Raw genomic sequence first — 15,266 nt, 5'->3', positions numbered from 1 at the left:
GTCAGGACGTAACTATGGTTTGTACTAAACTATGTTAATTATATATTTTAAAATAAATTTTCCCAAATAGAGGAGTTGGATTGGGAACTTCTTTTCTCCCTCTATCCAAGTGGGAAGAAGATGACATTCAAAGTAATTGAGAGACAGTGAATTCAAAAGCAATAAAAGGCAATACTTTTTCACACAAACTCATTGCTCCAGGATGTCACTTAGGCAAAGAAGTTAATGAGATTCAAAGAAGGATTGGACATTTCCACAAATATCAGATCTATTCAATGTTATAACAGTAAACACTAAAAATAAGGTTTAAAAGGCTATAAATCCCCCTGCTTCTCAGGGCTCAAGCCTCTCTCTGTTTGTGGTAAGGAGATGTCCCGACCAGGGGTATTCTATCTACTACCCAAGATCCATAAACCTGGAAATCCTGGATGCCCCATAATCTCAGGCATTGGCACTCTTACAGCAGGATTATCTGGCTATTTGGAATCTCTCCTCAGACCCTACGCAACCAGCACTCCTAGCTAGTTTCAAGACACCACCGACTTTCTGAGGAAACTACAATGCATTGGTGATCTTCCTGAAAACACTATCCTGGCCACCACGGATGTAGAAGCTCTTTACACCAATATTCCACACGAGGATGGACTACAAGCTGTCAGGAACAGTATCCCTGATGAGGCCACGGCACACCTGGTGGCTGAGCTTTGTGACTTTGTCCTCACCCATAACCATTTCAGATTTGGGGACAACTTATACCTTCAAGTCAGTGGCACTGCTATGGGTACCCGTATGGCCCCACAGTATGCCAACATTTTTATGGATGACTTAGAACAGTTCTTCTTCAGCTCTCGTCCCCTCGTGCCCCTCCCCTGCTTGCACTACATGGATGACATCTTCATGATATCGCCCCTCAGGAAGGATGCCCTTGAAGAATTCCACCTGGATTTCAACAATTTCCACCCCACCATCAACCTCAGTCTGGACCAGTCCACACATGAGATCCACTTCCTGGACACTACAGTGCAAATTAGTGAGGGTCACATAAACACCACCCTATACTGGAAATCTACTGACTGCTATACTTACCTACATGCCTCCAGCTTCCATCCAGGACACATCACGCAATCCATTATCCTTATCCAAGTCCTCAGATACAACCGCATTTGCTCCAATCCCTCAGACAGAGACAAACACCTACAAGATCTTTATCAAGCATTCTTAAAACTACAATACCCACCTCGGAATGTGAGGAAACAGATTGACAGAGCAAGACGGGTACCCAGAAGTCACCTACTACAGGACAGGCCCAACAAGGAAAATAACAGAACACCACTGGCCATCACGTACAGCCCCCCAGCTAAAACCTCTACAGCACATCATCAACGATCTACAACCTATCCTGGAAAATGATCCCTCACTCTCACAGACCTTGGGAGACCAGTCCTCGTTTACAGACAGTCCCCCAACCTGAAGCAAATACTCACCAGCAACTACATACCACACCACAAAAACACTAACCCAGGAACCTATCCCTGTAACAAACCCCATTGCCTATGCTGTCCCCATATCTACTCTAGCGACACCATCAGAGGACCCAACCACATCAGCCACACCATCAGGGGCTCACATCTACTAATCTACCTACACATCTACTAATGTGATATATGCCTTCATATGCCAGCAATGCCCCTCTGCCATGTACATTGGCCAAACCGGACAGTCTCTATGTAAAAGAATAAATGGACATAAATCAGACATCAGGAATGATAACATAAAAAAAGCCAGTAGGAGAACACTTCAATCTCCCTGGACATTCAATAACAGATTTAAAAGTAGCCAACTTCGACAAAAAAACTTCAAAAACAGGCTTCAAAGATAAACTGCAAAGCTACAATTCATTTGCAAATTTAACACCATTAATTTGGGCTTGAATAGGGACTGAGAGTGGCTGGCTCACTATAAAAGCAATTTTCCCTCTCTTGGTATTGACACCTCCTCATCAGTTATTGGGAGTGGACCACATCCACCCTGACTGAATTGGCCTCATCAACACTGGTTCTCCACTTGTAAGTTAACTCCTTTCTCTTCATGTGCCAGTATATTTTTCCCTGTATCTGTAATTTTCACTCCATGCATCTGAAGAAGTGGGTTTTTTTTACCCATGAAAGCTTATGCCCAAATAAATCTGCTAGTCTTTAAGGTGCCACCGGACTCCTCATTGTTTTTGTGGATACAGACTAACACAGCTACCCCTCTGATACTTAGGAGATGCATATTATCCCACATCTGAGTACTGTTTTGCTGTACTGTTCTTGCACTTTTGTGGTAAGTATCTGGCCCTGGCCACTGTTGGAGACAGAAGTCTGGACTTGATGGACCCTCGCCTGATCCAGGATGGCAATTCCTATTCCCAGTTACTATGTGGGTCTGGGATTAGTCCAGCACAAGGACTTAAAAGGGTGATGCAAGGTCTTCAAATCTCACTTAGCACAAACTATTTAATCAAAAGTCCGGTGGCTGGAAGTTCAAGCTAGTCAAATTCAGACTGGAAGTAAGGTACAGTTTTTTTAACAGTGAAGGTGGTTAACCATTGGAACAACTTACCAAAGGAAGTAGTGGACTCCACATCACCTGGAACTCTTTAAATCAAAACTGGATGTTTTTTTAAAATGCCATGATCTTGTTCAATCAGAAGTTATTGTCCTTGGCATAGGAATTACTGGGATAAATTCTATGCCTTGTATTATGAAAGAGACGAGACTAGATTATCATAATTGTCCCCTGTGGCATCACGATCATGTATCTGTATTCCAAGTAATTGTAGCCCACATAAGCTGTTAGCTAAGTGGGCTTTATAGTTACCTGAATCCTCTCCTGAACTGCAAATCAGGATACCTGTGTTGAGTATTTGTGCATAGCTTATTTAGTTTCATAGTTAGCTGGCTCATCATGTGACCTGCACCTAGGGAAGACTGTGATGCTTGAGGAAAAGAATATGTACAGTATGTGAATGCAGATTATTAATTAGAGAGAAGACAATTTCTGGCAGAAGCAGTCTAAGTCAAGGAAGGAATATTTCACCATTATGACAATGGATTATTGAAAGTAATAAGAGAATGAAAAAGAATAATGCAAGATGTTACCCATGTAAATAAGGCTGTAGAAAAAAATGTATGATGTACTAAATAATGTGTGTCCCAGTAATTAAAGACAGTATCATAATGCATACACACAAGTGGGCAGAGCAAAGGTTGCACAGTCATTTATTCACCGTAGAGATTTACTATTCTCTTATAACTTTCTTCTGAAATAGAAAAAACGTTGGAATCAAAATTTTCCTTAATAACATCTTTCAGTTATTTTCCAGTTTCAGCTTCTAACGAGCTGGGGTGATCCATACTATATTGGTTTGAATGGACTAGAGTTGTATAACGAACATGGAGACAAAATCTTACTCACTGAAAACAGTATCCTTTACCAGACTGAGCTTCCCTTTATCTTGCATACACACTCTCTTCAGTCCTTGATGGACCCTATCCTACCATCATCTGCTGACCTATACAAAAAGTGCAGTATTACCTCTCCTGACTAACTGCTGGGATTGCTCTTGAGTTTTTGGTGATAATTATTGAGGCAGAATTTCATAATGTTGCTGCTTCATCAAGTGGCCTCTTCACATTCCGGCTCTTGGGATGGGCCTGGCAATGCAGCTTGGACTGGTGGATCCTTTTCATAGTAGTGCCCATTAGAGCATTCTCATGGCTCCTCCTGCCCCTCCCCTCACTGTTCTTGAATGTTCTGAAGGCAAAGCTATAGAAGGGAGGGGTGGGCTCCAGCTGCCTCAGTTCCTTACAACCACAGTAGCAGACGGACCAGGAATTTCACCAGCTTAAGATAACCTGGATTTGTTGGAACAGATTGTTCCCAGTGCCTGCTGATTGAGCTAGTTATCTATTTAGTTTAGTTAGACTAGAGCTGTTCATTTTGATTGTTTAATTTATTTTTATTATTTTACTTTTATTTTTTTTGTTGGCTTGTGTGCCTTGGCACAGATTCACGGTTCCAAACTACCACTAAATGGAAAGAAATCGGGATGCAAGAGATGAGCTTCTTGAATGCAGTCAACAATGTTGGGCTTTTACCATGGTTACATTGGTCTGAGGCAGCCTCTTGCTCTCTTGGAGAGGAGCCTCCCTGGCTACAGCAGACACAAGCACACCTCTCAGAATTAAGACTGTCTTTATTCAAGCTCATACCTCTCTCAGGATTTTTGAATACTAAGAATGTCACCCTTTTATTTTTCTACAGCTTTTAACAGCTCACTCAGCAGCCCCCATTGCCCTTCTTCCTGCACCCAGAATATTTTTGAATGATGTTCTGGACCACAGAACCACACAAGTTTTCATTATTCTTTGGGGTAGGTACCTTCAATTTAGTAGCATAGTGGCTGGGGCTTTGTCTTGCAGTTTTCTCATGGTCCCATGTTTTTATAGCTTTAGCAGGGCAGCTCTTATTTTCAGCTGACTGTTGTACCTCCTTCACCAGCCTGTTCTCATTCTGTATAGCCTTACTCTGCAATATTTCAGATCTTTTTGCAGGGTGGCCACTTCAGCCTTTAGGCCCTCTAGTTCTTTATCCTTCTCCAAGTCAGACTTCAACCCTTGCTTGACATTAAGCTGGTTCTGGAGTATAGTTAGCTCCTTCTATAGCAATAAAGACTGCTGTTCCCCAGTCTCCTTTTCAGCTCTGAGGGGTTTTAGCCTCTGCTCCCACTTTATCACTTGCACTAAGAACCTTTCCCATAAAGAGCATGTCTCGGGGATTTCAGCCCAGTTCCCATCAGTCATAGCAGCCTTCTCCTCCAGTTCCCTCCAGCTCATTATTATATAGGTCTGCTGGGTACTACTGCCATTATTGCAGCTTCTTCTGTACACTGGTTCTGAGTGTTCATGCCATGGGATGCCCGGTCCTTTGACAAACAGCCAGTTGTCCTTCTTGGAAGGCCTTTCTGGAGCCTCGAGGGGTCAAACAACTCCCCTGTGTCTACATCAGCTTCCCATTAATCGACTTCTGCGCTCAGCATGTGAATGCAGGTCTCCACCCATGTTTTAGTATCCTGGTCACACCATCCTTCACAGTCCTGGACCAGTTTTCACTGCAACACAGCTTCTTCTGCCACAGTGTATAGGCTAATGCTTCATTGGCCAGTTTCAGGAGCTCACTAGCCTTAGTCTCCAGCTTCTTTTCCCTCTGGGTAACCCACTGCTCCAAGGTATGATTGACACTCAAACTCCAGCTTCTGCTTCAAAGCTTCTTCCCTTGTTCTGCTCAAGAAAAGGATCTCTCTTCCTTCCTTTGTACTTTTCCTTCAGCATATTCCCTCACATCCCTGCAGTGGGAGGAGCAGTTCTCCAAAATTAGCAGATACACCAAGTCTTTCGGACTTTTGTCCTGGTTGAGATCCCTAACTCAAGATTTCCATTTTCTTCTGCTCCTCCACACATGTGCTCGTTTAGGGTGTTCTCACTCTCTAATCCAGTGGTGGGCAACCTGCGGTCTGCGGGCCGCACATGGCCCATCAGGGTAATCCACTGGTAGGCCACGAGACCGTTTGTTTACATTGACCATCCACAGGCATGGCCGCGAGCAGCTCCCAGTGGATTACCCTGATGGGCTGTGTGCAGCCCGTGGGCGGCAGGTTGCTCACCACTGCTCTGACCATTCCACCTTGGTATTGAGATGTAGCTCCTGGTGCAGTTCTTCCTGAAGTAACCCCTCATCCTCCGCAATAGTGATACCAGTTCTACCCAGCTGTCCACTGATTTAAACAAATTGGCTTTCTGTCTCTCTGGCTGGAGAGGCTTGTAACTGGTTATGTAGAGAGTGGTTCCAAGAAACATTTTCTCAAGAGCAGATTCCTTGAGAATCATAGAATCATAGAATCATAGAATATAAGGGTTGGAAGGGACCCCAGAAGGTCATCTAGTCCAACCCCCTGCTCGAAGCAGGACCAATTCCCTGTCCTCATTGCTGTGAGTCTGAATGGGATGAGGAAGAGTCAGCAGTTTGTTTCTGCTGTCAGATTGGTAGCTCCAGTTACTCAGGAGAAAATGCTGCAGATCTCAAAAATGCAGCATGGCCCACTAAACTCTGTTTTCACAGGAAACCATGGTTTCCAGAAGTTGCAAGAATTGGAAGGCTGAGATTTTTTGGATGGTCTCAAAGCTTTGGGAGAACCAATGATTTAAACTTCTGAAAGTGATCCAAGATCAGGAAGACTTTTCCTAAATCTGTCTTGTAAAAAAAGAGCTTGTGGTTGAATGGTCCCTGTAAAGAAGTCTGAAACCTCTTCTCCTGACTGATAATAATATTAGAATATAGTGTCTTGACAAGCATGGCAGACTGTTCCCCTTGCTGAGGAAGTATTTATTTATCTGCAGACAAAAATACTGCATTACTTATTACAAAACCACAAGCCAATGTAAAGTTAAGGCATTTAATAGTACATACCATCTACTTCTCTGTCCAGAGACACATGTCACCTTACCACTAGAACAGTAAGTCATAGTAAATAAACTCTTACTTTTATAAGAAGATCATTCAGGCAGTGATAGATTTGAATCTTCACGCTTCAGACATCTCTGAGCATATTCACAGAGGTATGGGAACAATTGTGGCTCAAGTCAGAACCAAAGAAATTCGTTTGTTCCCTTATCTAGTTGTCAAAGACAAGATACAGAACTGAATTGCAACAGACAACAAACACCGGCATTAGGGTGCTGTTATCTTTCAGATTTATGCTAAATCATGACAAGGGCAGCCTCACACCCACTCATTCACTGATGTGCCTGGGATTACTCATACAGACCACCACTGGGCAAATGGTTATCAAAACTATAAAGGTATGGCATTCTAGATCCAAAGCTCAAAGAGATCATAAAAGCCTGCTCGGACCCCTGGGGATGATTATTTTTTCCATGGACATCCCCTGAACCGAGTTGCACACAAGGAACCTTCCTAAATTCATCCTAAAAAAACTGGGTCCATCACAGAGAGTATGGAGAGGAAACTCTCATCTGTGAAGATGGAACTGTGTTTATGAAGTCAGAGATACCTACTTTGAAATCAGTGGGAGTTAGGCATATCTAATCTATGTATCAGAGTAACAGCCATGTTAGTCTGTATTCGCAAAAAGAAAAGGAGTACTTGTGGCACCTTAGAGACTAACCAATTTATTTATTTATTTATTTATTTATGAATTTATTTATTTATTTATTTAAATTGGTTAGTCTCTAAGGTGCCACAAGTACTCCTTTTCTTTTTGCTAATCCGTGTAGGCATTTTCAAAAATCATAATAGGCTCCTAAATACTAGGCCAAACACCCCCTTCCCCATATGCTGGAGATGTCCTTAGGTAGTGAGCGTGCACCTATTCCTTGCCAGGTCTGGCATTTGCCTCCTTTGCTGATGGAGTCCAGAAACTCCTGGCACAAAACTGAATTACACAGGAGTTTTGTAGCCATTTCTATACAGGAATATTAGGCATGGGAATGTGTACAGACCAATGGGCTAAATGTAGTGAGAAACATAAGGGAATTCAACAACAACAATGAAACAACAGCAGAATCCCTTCTCCTGCCTCTGGAGGTGCCCAAAACCTTTAGCTCCTCCACCCAAGGCCTCTAATCCCACTGGTGGGGCACATAAAGCTGAGCTGCACTAGCCTGGTGAGGTGTACTGCTCTCTGGTGGCTGCTCAATCTGAGCCTCCAGCCTGGTGGGGCGCTGCTTTTTGACTGCTTGGTCATCACCTGCCCTCGGGATACTAGCGAGTCTGAGTCTGAAGTGCTCGCAACTTGTCCTTTCCCCCAGACTCATGCACACCCACACCAAGGGAAACACAATCCTTCCTCTTTCCACCAAAGCGCCTCCCACACACACACACACACACACACACACACATACTACAGACAAGATGGCACCCACCCCCCAGTTCGTCCCAGCTGCCATGGACTCCTCTGACCTCTTGTCCCTGTAGGCCACTGATCCTCCAGGACTTGGCTGCTCGCACTTAGGTGCCATCTGCTGGTTTATTCCAATACCTTTGAAAATCTGGCCCTAAATTCTTCAGTTAACTGACAAGGTCACCAATAAATGTCCTCCAATCAGCCTAGCTGTAGGAAGGATTTTATAATTTATACTGCTAAAGAGAATACATTTATGACAAAGTCTGGTAGAAAAAACATAGGTTGTAAAATGATGGTGTTTTTGACTCTTCCTGTTTGGTTAGTTAAGCTTAAGTTTTGTTTCAGACATTGCTGCTTTTCCAGACAGTGTCAACATTTTAGAGGGGGTGTGTGGAGATATCCGAACTCCAGACAAACTGATTGACAGAGTTAATGACAGTGGTGATGGCAGACACATGTGGCTTGCACCTATTCTTCCTGGTTTGGTATGAATACTTTTCTGTTTTCACCTCTTCATTACATCTGAGTGCTCTGTATGTCTCATGTGTGCAAAGATATAGATATACAAACGTGTGTGTGTATGTGTATGCTTTTTAAAGTGAGGTTAGTGCCAGTGAAAAGTTCTGGACTGACACCTTTCAAAACGAAATCCTCTGTCTCCTGAAGTGCTACAGCATGGACAACAGCAATGTAGGTTTCCTCACACTGTGACCCCCCTTCCACCCCACCTCCCCGTGCCTGCACTCTGACATGGAGGCATCACTTCTAGCAACAGGGTATGTAGATCCTTGGCCTCTCAGCTGAGACTACCAACAAGGGAGGCAGATGCATGTGTCTTGTGCAGTGGACACCTGTCCACTGAGAGGTGGGCTCAGAACACCAACTCATTTAATGTAAGCCAATGGTTAAGACTTTTGGTGTCTGCTGAACTGCTCTGAATTGAAAATAGTGAACAAGAAGGGACAGGCAGAGTGTTCCATGTCCCAAGGTTCTGAGTAATCCATCCCCTTCTAGTAGCATCATTTTAAAATTGTGTGTGGTTTCTAATATCCGAAAGGGAAAAGAAGATAAACCAGACTAGTTCTGGCCTACGTTTAACTTTTGGGGATGAACCATTTTGCACACCTGTATCGTGGACATTTACATTTCTCTACTTAACCTTTCAGAATTGAGCAGGTTAGAAGTTTCCAAAGAAGGTCTAACATGAGATCTGATGTTGGCTATTATGTTGGGGAAATCCTGACTTAGGGCTTGACTACAGGGTGGGGTGACCACCCGTCCCGAATTGGGCAGGACAGTCCTGAAATGCAAAGTTCAAGACCTGGTCCCGGACTAAATGACTCCAGGACAGCCTTTGTCCTGGATTCCCTGCAGTGCTGCTCCGCACCCGCCCCAGGCTCAGGGGTGGCACTAACCTCTTTCCAGTGAGGGGTGCTGAGGTGGGCCTTTATCCCCCCTCATCATGAGGCCCTGCAACTGCTCCTCCTCTTTCCCCTGAGGCCCCGCTCCCTGGCCAAGGTGGAAGTCAGTGCCGGGCCATAGTAAGAGCTGTCCAGGGAGCCCGAGCTGCTGTGGGGAGCCCCGGACCCTCCACCTGCCCTGGGTGGGGTGTTGGGGTGCCCAAAAGCCACCCCCAGACCATGTCTCGACAACCCAGGGCACACTACCCAGGGCAGCTGGAGGATTCGGGGCTCCCCACAGCGACCTGGGCTCCCTGAGTGGCTCTTACCAAGGCCTAGCTCTGGCTTCCAGTCTGACCAGGGGGCAGGGTCTCAGGGGAAAGAGGAGGGGCAGGGAGTGGGGCCACAAAGACTGGTGGGGCTCCTGCATGTAGGGTTGCCAACTGTCTAATCGCACAAACCCAAACACCTGTGCCCTGGCCCTGCCAAGAGGCTCCGCTCCTGCCCCACCCCTTCTCCGAGGCCCTGCTCTGCTCATTCCATCCCTCCCTCCCTCTGTTGCTCGCTCTCCCACACTCTCACTTTCACCGGGCTGGGGCTGAGGGGTTCAGAGTGTGGGAGGGGGTTCTGGGCTGATCCTGGGGCAGAGAGTTGGGGTACAGGAGGGGGTGCAAGTTGTGGGAGGGAGTTTGGGTGCAGGAGGGGGCCCAGGGCAGGGGATTGGGGTAGGGGGTGCTGTCTCTGGGAGGGAGTTTGGGTGCAGGAGGGGCTCAGGGCTGGGGCAGGGGGTGGGGGTGGAGGAGGGGGGTGGGGTGCAGGCTCTGGGAGGGAGCTTGGGTGCGGGAGGGTGCTCAGAGCTGGGGTAGGAGGTTGGGGTGCAGGCTCCAGCCAGGCAGCATTTAACTCAGGCAGCTCCTGGTCAGCGGTGCAGCGGGGCTAAGGCAGGCTGCAGCCTCTGAGGGAGGGGCAGGGGGCTCTGCACACCGCTCCGAGCACCAACTCCACAGCTCCTATTGGCCGGGAACTGCGGCCAATGGGAGCTAAGTAAGAGGTGCTTGCAGACAGGGGTGGCGCGTGGAGCCCCCTGCCCCTCCCTCAGGGGCTGCAGGGGTGTGTTGTCCGCTTCCGGGTGCAGCCTGGGGCCAGGGCAGTCAGGAAGCCTGCCTTAGCCCCGCTGTGCCACCTGACTTATAGCAGCCTAAAATCTCCCAGATTGGCTACAGTAGCCTCCGGGAGACAGAGCCCGATTCCGTGAGACTCCTGGTGAAACCGGGAGGGTTGGCAACCTACCTGCTTGTGTCTCACTTTTGCCTTTTGAAAAGGTGGTCACCCTAGTAATGCGCACTGCAGAGGTGTGATTTGTAAAGTGCACTAATTTGCCATGCAGTAGTTGGTCTGTGTAGGCCCTGCTGGTGTGCACTAGGGAACTTTTAGTGCATACCAGCAGGGCTTACCCAGACCAATTACTGTGTGACACATTAGTCCCCTTTAGAAATCACAGCCCCGTTGTGCACATTGCTACTCCATTGTAGACAAGCCCTCCGAATGTTAAAAGTTACAATTATAAACTTAAGCTGTCAATTAATGAGAAATTTCAAATACAAAAAAAGAAAACAGCTTGGGAAATTATACAAACAGCATTACATGTTCCAGTGCAGTGGATATAAATGAGGTAATGCCTCCAGATATGTAGGAATTCTTGGATATCTGCATTTCTTGGGGTAATGAAAAACGCAAGACTAATTGCAATACCATACTCTTGTAAGTATGCAATATACCTGAAACGCCACAGTCATGTGCATGTTATTCCTTATACAATTACCTCTTCTCCCGGATGTGCTCTTTCTTCTGTAAATGCTGTGCAGTGGAGACCTTTTCCTGACTTCTTTGGCCCCAGACTTTGCCTTCATGGCTGTGCCAAAGAATCTTGATTTCTTTGTAGCAGTGTAGTTGGTTGTGCTGGAGTACCACAAGGTGGATGTATTTATTCCCTCTGGTGCATGCATCTCTTCTGCTTTGGGATTGGAGTCTTGTTTCACAAAGCTCTTGGGACCTCCAGTTTGCTCTTGGTGAGAATATTATCTGTACCATACACCTCTGAAGAGGACATCCTTCATAACAATAGTTACAGCCCAGTCATAGTCAGGTACAGTCCAAATGGCCAATTCTCTGTAAACTGTAGTCCATATGGGAAATGTGATGTGGGCAGTGATTTTATCCACATTGTCAATCTCAAGTCATGTCTGTTTCCGTCTCTTACAGGCCACTATCCTGTTTGTATTTCCCCAGCTCTCTTTTGCATCATTGTTATGACTCACCAGGTGTTCATTCACCTGACTATAACTAATGGTATTCATCTAATCTAAAAACAGCATCCATTGCAGGCCATCTGTCTTTTTCAGAGAATTTGCAAAACTGTTACCTGAAGTTTTGTATGTACTTGAAACCAGATTTGTCCCTCACTCATGTCTGATCTTGAAGAACAAAATTATGGTCAATTATAATTCTTTCTTGACCTGCCATTCAGAGCTGGTCCTCATTTGCGCAATCTTGCAGTTTCTGATCATCTAAAACTCCTCAGTACACCTTCTGAGTAGGTTGCACTGCTTGCTACTCTCCCACAAGTGGGAATATACAGAGGCCACTCAAAGAAGGGGAGGATACTTACCAGTAACTGTCATTCTTCCAGAGCGTTCCCTCTGCATATTCACAGTCCCTGCCAACCTTCCCCACTTCTTCAGAGTTCCAGGTGAAGAATTCTGAAATTAGGAAACAAACTGAGCATGGTTTGTGCCATGCTTCCTTTTGTACCTTCAGAATCCAGAAGGGGCAAATGGCCCTAAGGGACTGCTCTCTAGTCCACAGCTCGACCCCAGGATGCATCAGTCCCACAAGTGTGAATATGCAAAGGCCACACTCTCAAAGAACAACAGTTACCAGTAAGTAACTGTAAAATGTTTCCAGCATTCAGTGGAAGGTCACACTCCCAAACTTGTTTTGCCTGTGCAGTCTCTACTTCTGGGATGAGAAAACATCAGAGCAATTAACTTAGTGATGCTTTTGCACAGACTGAGGTGCCATAGTGTGCAGATCTTCCATTCGGTCTCTGAATCCTTGGGTCATCTGTTCTATCTGGAGTTTCAGGAGGCTTTGATTCCCCTGTTGGAGCCTTTTGGTAGAAAAGAGAGACCATTTTAACAAGTACTCTTGCAAAGAAGAGAGCCCTAAGCAGGAAGTAAGGAGGTCAAGAGAGTTGAATTGATCACTTTCTAGGCGCAGGGGAGACTCTGGTTCTGACCATATTTCTATGCCACGTTTCTGTGCAGGGCTTTGTTCTCAACAGTCAGATTCAATATGCTTGGATCCACTGAAGCATCAGGTCTGGTGTTCAAGTGATTATTTAGTTCCACACCAGGTCTAATACCCGCCAAGCCAATGCTAAAGTTAGAAACTATTATGAGGATTGAGGAAGGATTTAATTCTGGGACTTGGAGCAAAATCTTTACAGATCCATCAGGATTTGCACTGAGAGGTTCCTCTGATCCGTTGTCTGGATGGAAGGTGCCTCAAATGAGGTTTAGGTCAGATCCATATGAATCTTTGAGATAGATGCCCACGCTTCAGTTAACACTCAGCAAACCAACTGCTTCATTTGTTCTCAGAGAGGATGAGTGTCCAATGTCAGATACCTCTGAATCACCTGGCCCTGGTTCTCTTATCATTCCCCCAGAGCAGAGTCCTGTATTTTCCCTTACATCTCCGCAACTGTATGGGGAACTACTGTTCCATCTCGTGTTACTCATGGTCAGTGTTCAGCTTACATGCCAGTATGGTCTTAATTTCACAGTTAGGGCTGTTAGAGCACCTTCTCCTAGATCGAAACAGTCTGGTGGACCTCACCCACCTGAAAAACAAGTTGCTTGAGAGCCATCATCTCCTTGAAGCTTTTGTGCTTCCATCAGCACTGGAGTTAACATTTTTGACTGTAGAGGACTTGGAGGATGTCAGGTGGTGAAAGAGATTCCTGGATGAATGAATGAATTCTCATTACCTTTTCCTCTTACTCTCCAGATGACAACAAAGCTTTGGAGATTCTTGTGGCTGCAATTCCAAGGAAGTTGTATAAATTATTCAGTGTTTTCCAATCCAAGGAAAGAGGAAGGTGTCCTTACCGATTCTTAAAGGCCTTAAGGATTTTGCCTTGGATGTCTGCAAGTATCCAGCCTTTGTGCCTTCCAATTTCAAGAAGTCTGATAGGACGTACCAGGACCTGCAACAGGATTTAAATATTTTTCTTTCCCCTTCCCCGTTCTGAGGACTGTGCAGATGTTTGCCTCTGCAGATAGACCTCTGTAGTTCCCCTCCCTCCATCCCCCAGTGCAATAAAGCATCTAGAAGTTTGTGTATTTTATTGGGAAAAGTGTACTCACTTGCTTGGCTCCTTGAGTGACATTCGCCTCCGAGCTCAAGGCGTTTGCATCACTAAAGTCCCACTTAAACCCTCTCAACTACAATGAATCAAATTGATTTGAATATAAATTGCCTAATGTTCCTCTTCCCTCTAATCTCTGTCAGCTTGCCTGCCAGCCCCTAGACTGTGAGTTCTTCAGAGGAGGGACTATCCTTGAGTGTTTGGAAAGTGTCTAGCACACAGTGGGTACTACCATAAATAAATGAATGATAAGTACAACTAAGCCCGTCAGAATCATCTGGCTCTTTGTGGAGATGTCCAAGGGGAAAACAATAACAGTTGAAGGCTATGAAAATGGACTGCCAATACCAGACAGACCAGTAGTGCCTCAGAAGGGACTAAGCCCCACCAATTAAATCATCCCCTCTTTATATTTTTGTAGTTTGCCAAATATCCATCCTTTCTCCCCTTTCTTTCCCAGTGCAGCTCCATGGAGAGCAGTCCAGAGGGGCTGCTGACATTTAGCCCCTGCAGTGCAGCTGTCCGGGGAGGAAGAGGTTGATGGAAGTGGTTGCCTCTAGCTCCCAAGAGAACTCCTTCTTCCAGTGAAAGTATTGAACAGTGCAGAGACCAGCACATGTTCACAGGCTGCCTTTTCAATTCCCTTTGAGGCTAAAGAAGATTAGCCCCAAAGTGTCTGAACACAGCCTCAGTATAGAGCTCCATGCCTTCCTTAGGTGCTGTGGCAGTGGGAAAGGGAAGCAGAGCTGTCCAGTGTCCTGCAAATTTAAACAGGAGCAGAGGCAGCAAGTGTGTAGGAAGAGGGAAATGGATGGTTAGCAGCCCAGTGGTGAAGGGCTGGGCCTCTCACACAGCATCGGCGCCTAGCAGGGAGATTCGGGAGCTCAGTGAGGGATGGCCTTTGGCTTGTCAGGTCTGACAGTGGCAGCTGAGTGGCTGGAGCCACTAGCTTCTTTTCAGGAGAGGGGAGGGAGAGAGCTAAGGTGGGGCCTTTCGCCTATGTCCTTGTTCGGAGGAATGGTAAAGAGCAGGAAAGGGGAAGGCGCAGAGTGACTGGAGCTCCACCATTTGCTTTGGGCACCAGCTGCTACTGAGGGGGACTTGGAGCGAGAGAAGAGACAGGCTGGTTACCTCAATGACTTCCCTCTGTAGTGTTTCCATTATGGCAATATGTAAAGCTGGTACTTGGCATTTGAACCATGCCTGATGAAGCATTCCTCTTTCCATTGAGATGCCAGTCTGATTACTGATTTGAGAGAGTAGTGCTTCAGTTTCTGTTTAATTAAATCTCCTTAGCCCTCCCTCTGTAGCTGTCTACTGCTTGCTAATCTCCCTAATAACTGGGAGTTAGCAAAACCCATTTCATGATAGTAAAAGGAAAATAACTCACCAGTAGCTGGAGTTCCCCTAATATATATGTATCTGTGTACATCCACATAGCTCTTTCCTCCTTCCCCTCTTCTTTGGA

The 15,266-nt window shown here is 45.8% G+C and overlaps 1 protein-coding gene across 8 annotated transcripts in view; it reads left to right on the top strand.

The window, feature by feature from the left end:
* KATNIP (katanin interacting protein) overlaps positions 1–15,266 on the top strand; it is a 180,668-nt gene that overhangs the window by 149,781 nt on the left and 15,621 nt on the right. For all 8 annotated transcript variants that reach the window (XM_075132829.1, XM_048865750.2, XM_075132828.1 and 5 more), the window contains 2 exons: positions 3,357–3,467; positions 8,312–8,451. In XM_075132829.1, coding sequence (XP_074988930.1) covers positions 3,357–3,467; positions 8,312–8,451 — 251 coding nt within the window. The remainder of the gene's footprint in view (positions 1–3,356; positions 3,468–8,311; positions 8,452–15,266) is intronic.

Source organism: Caretta caretta, chromosome 10 (genome assembly GCF_965140235.1).
Source record: "Caretta caretta isolate rCarCar2 chromosome 10, rCarCar1.hap1, whole genome shotgun sequence".
Classification (NCBI taxonomy): Eukaryota; Metazoa; Chordata; order Testudines; family Cheloniidae; genus Caretta; species Caretta caretta.
Note: the sequence above shows the minus strand (reverse complement) of the source record. Positions and strands in the feature narration are given on the sequence as shown.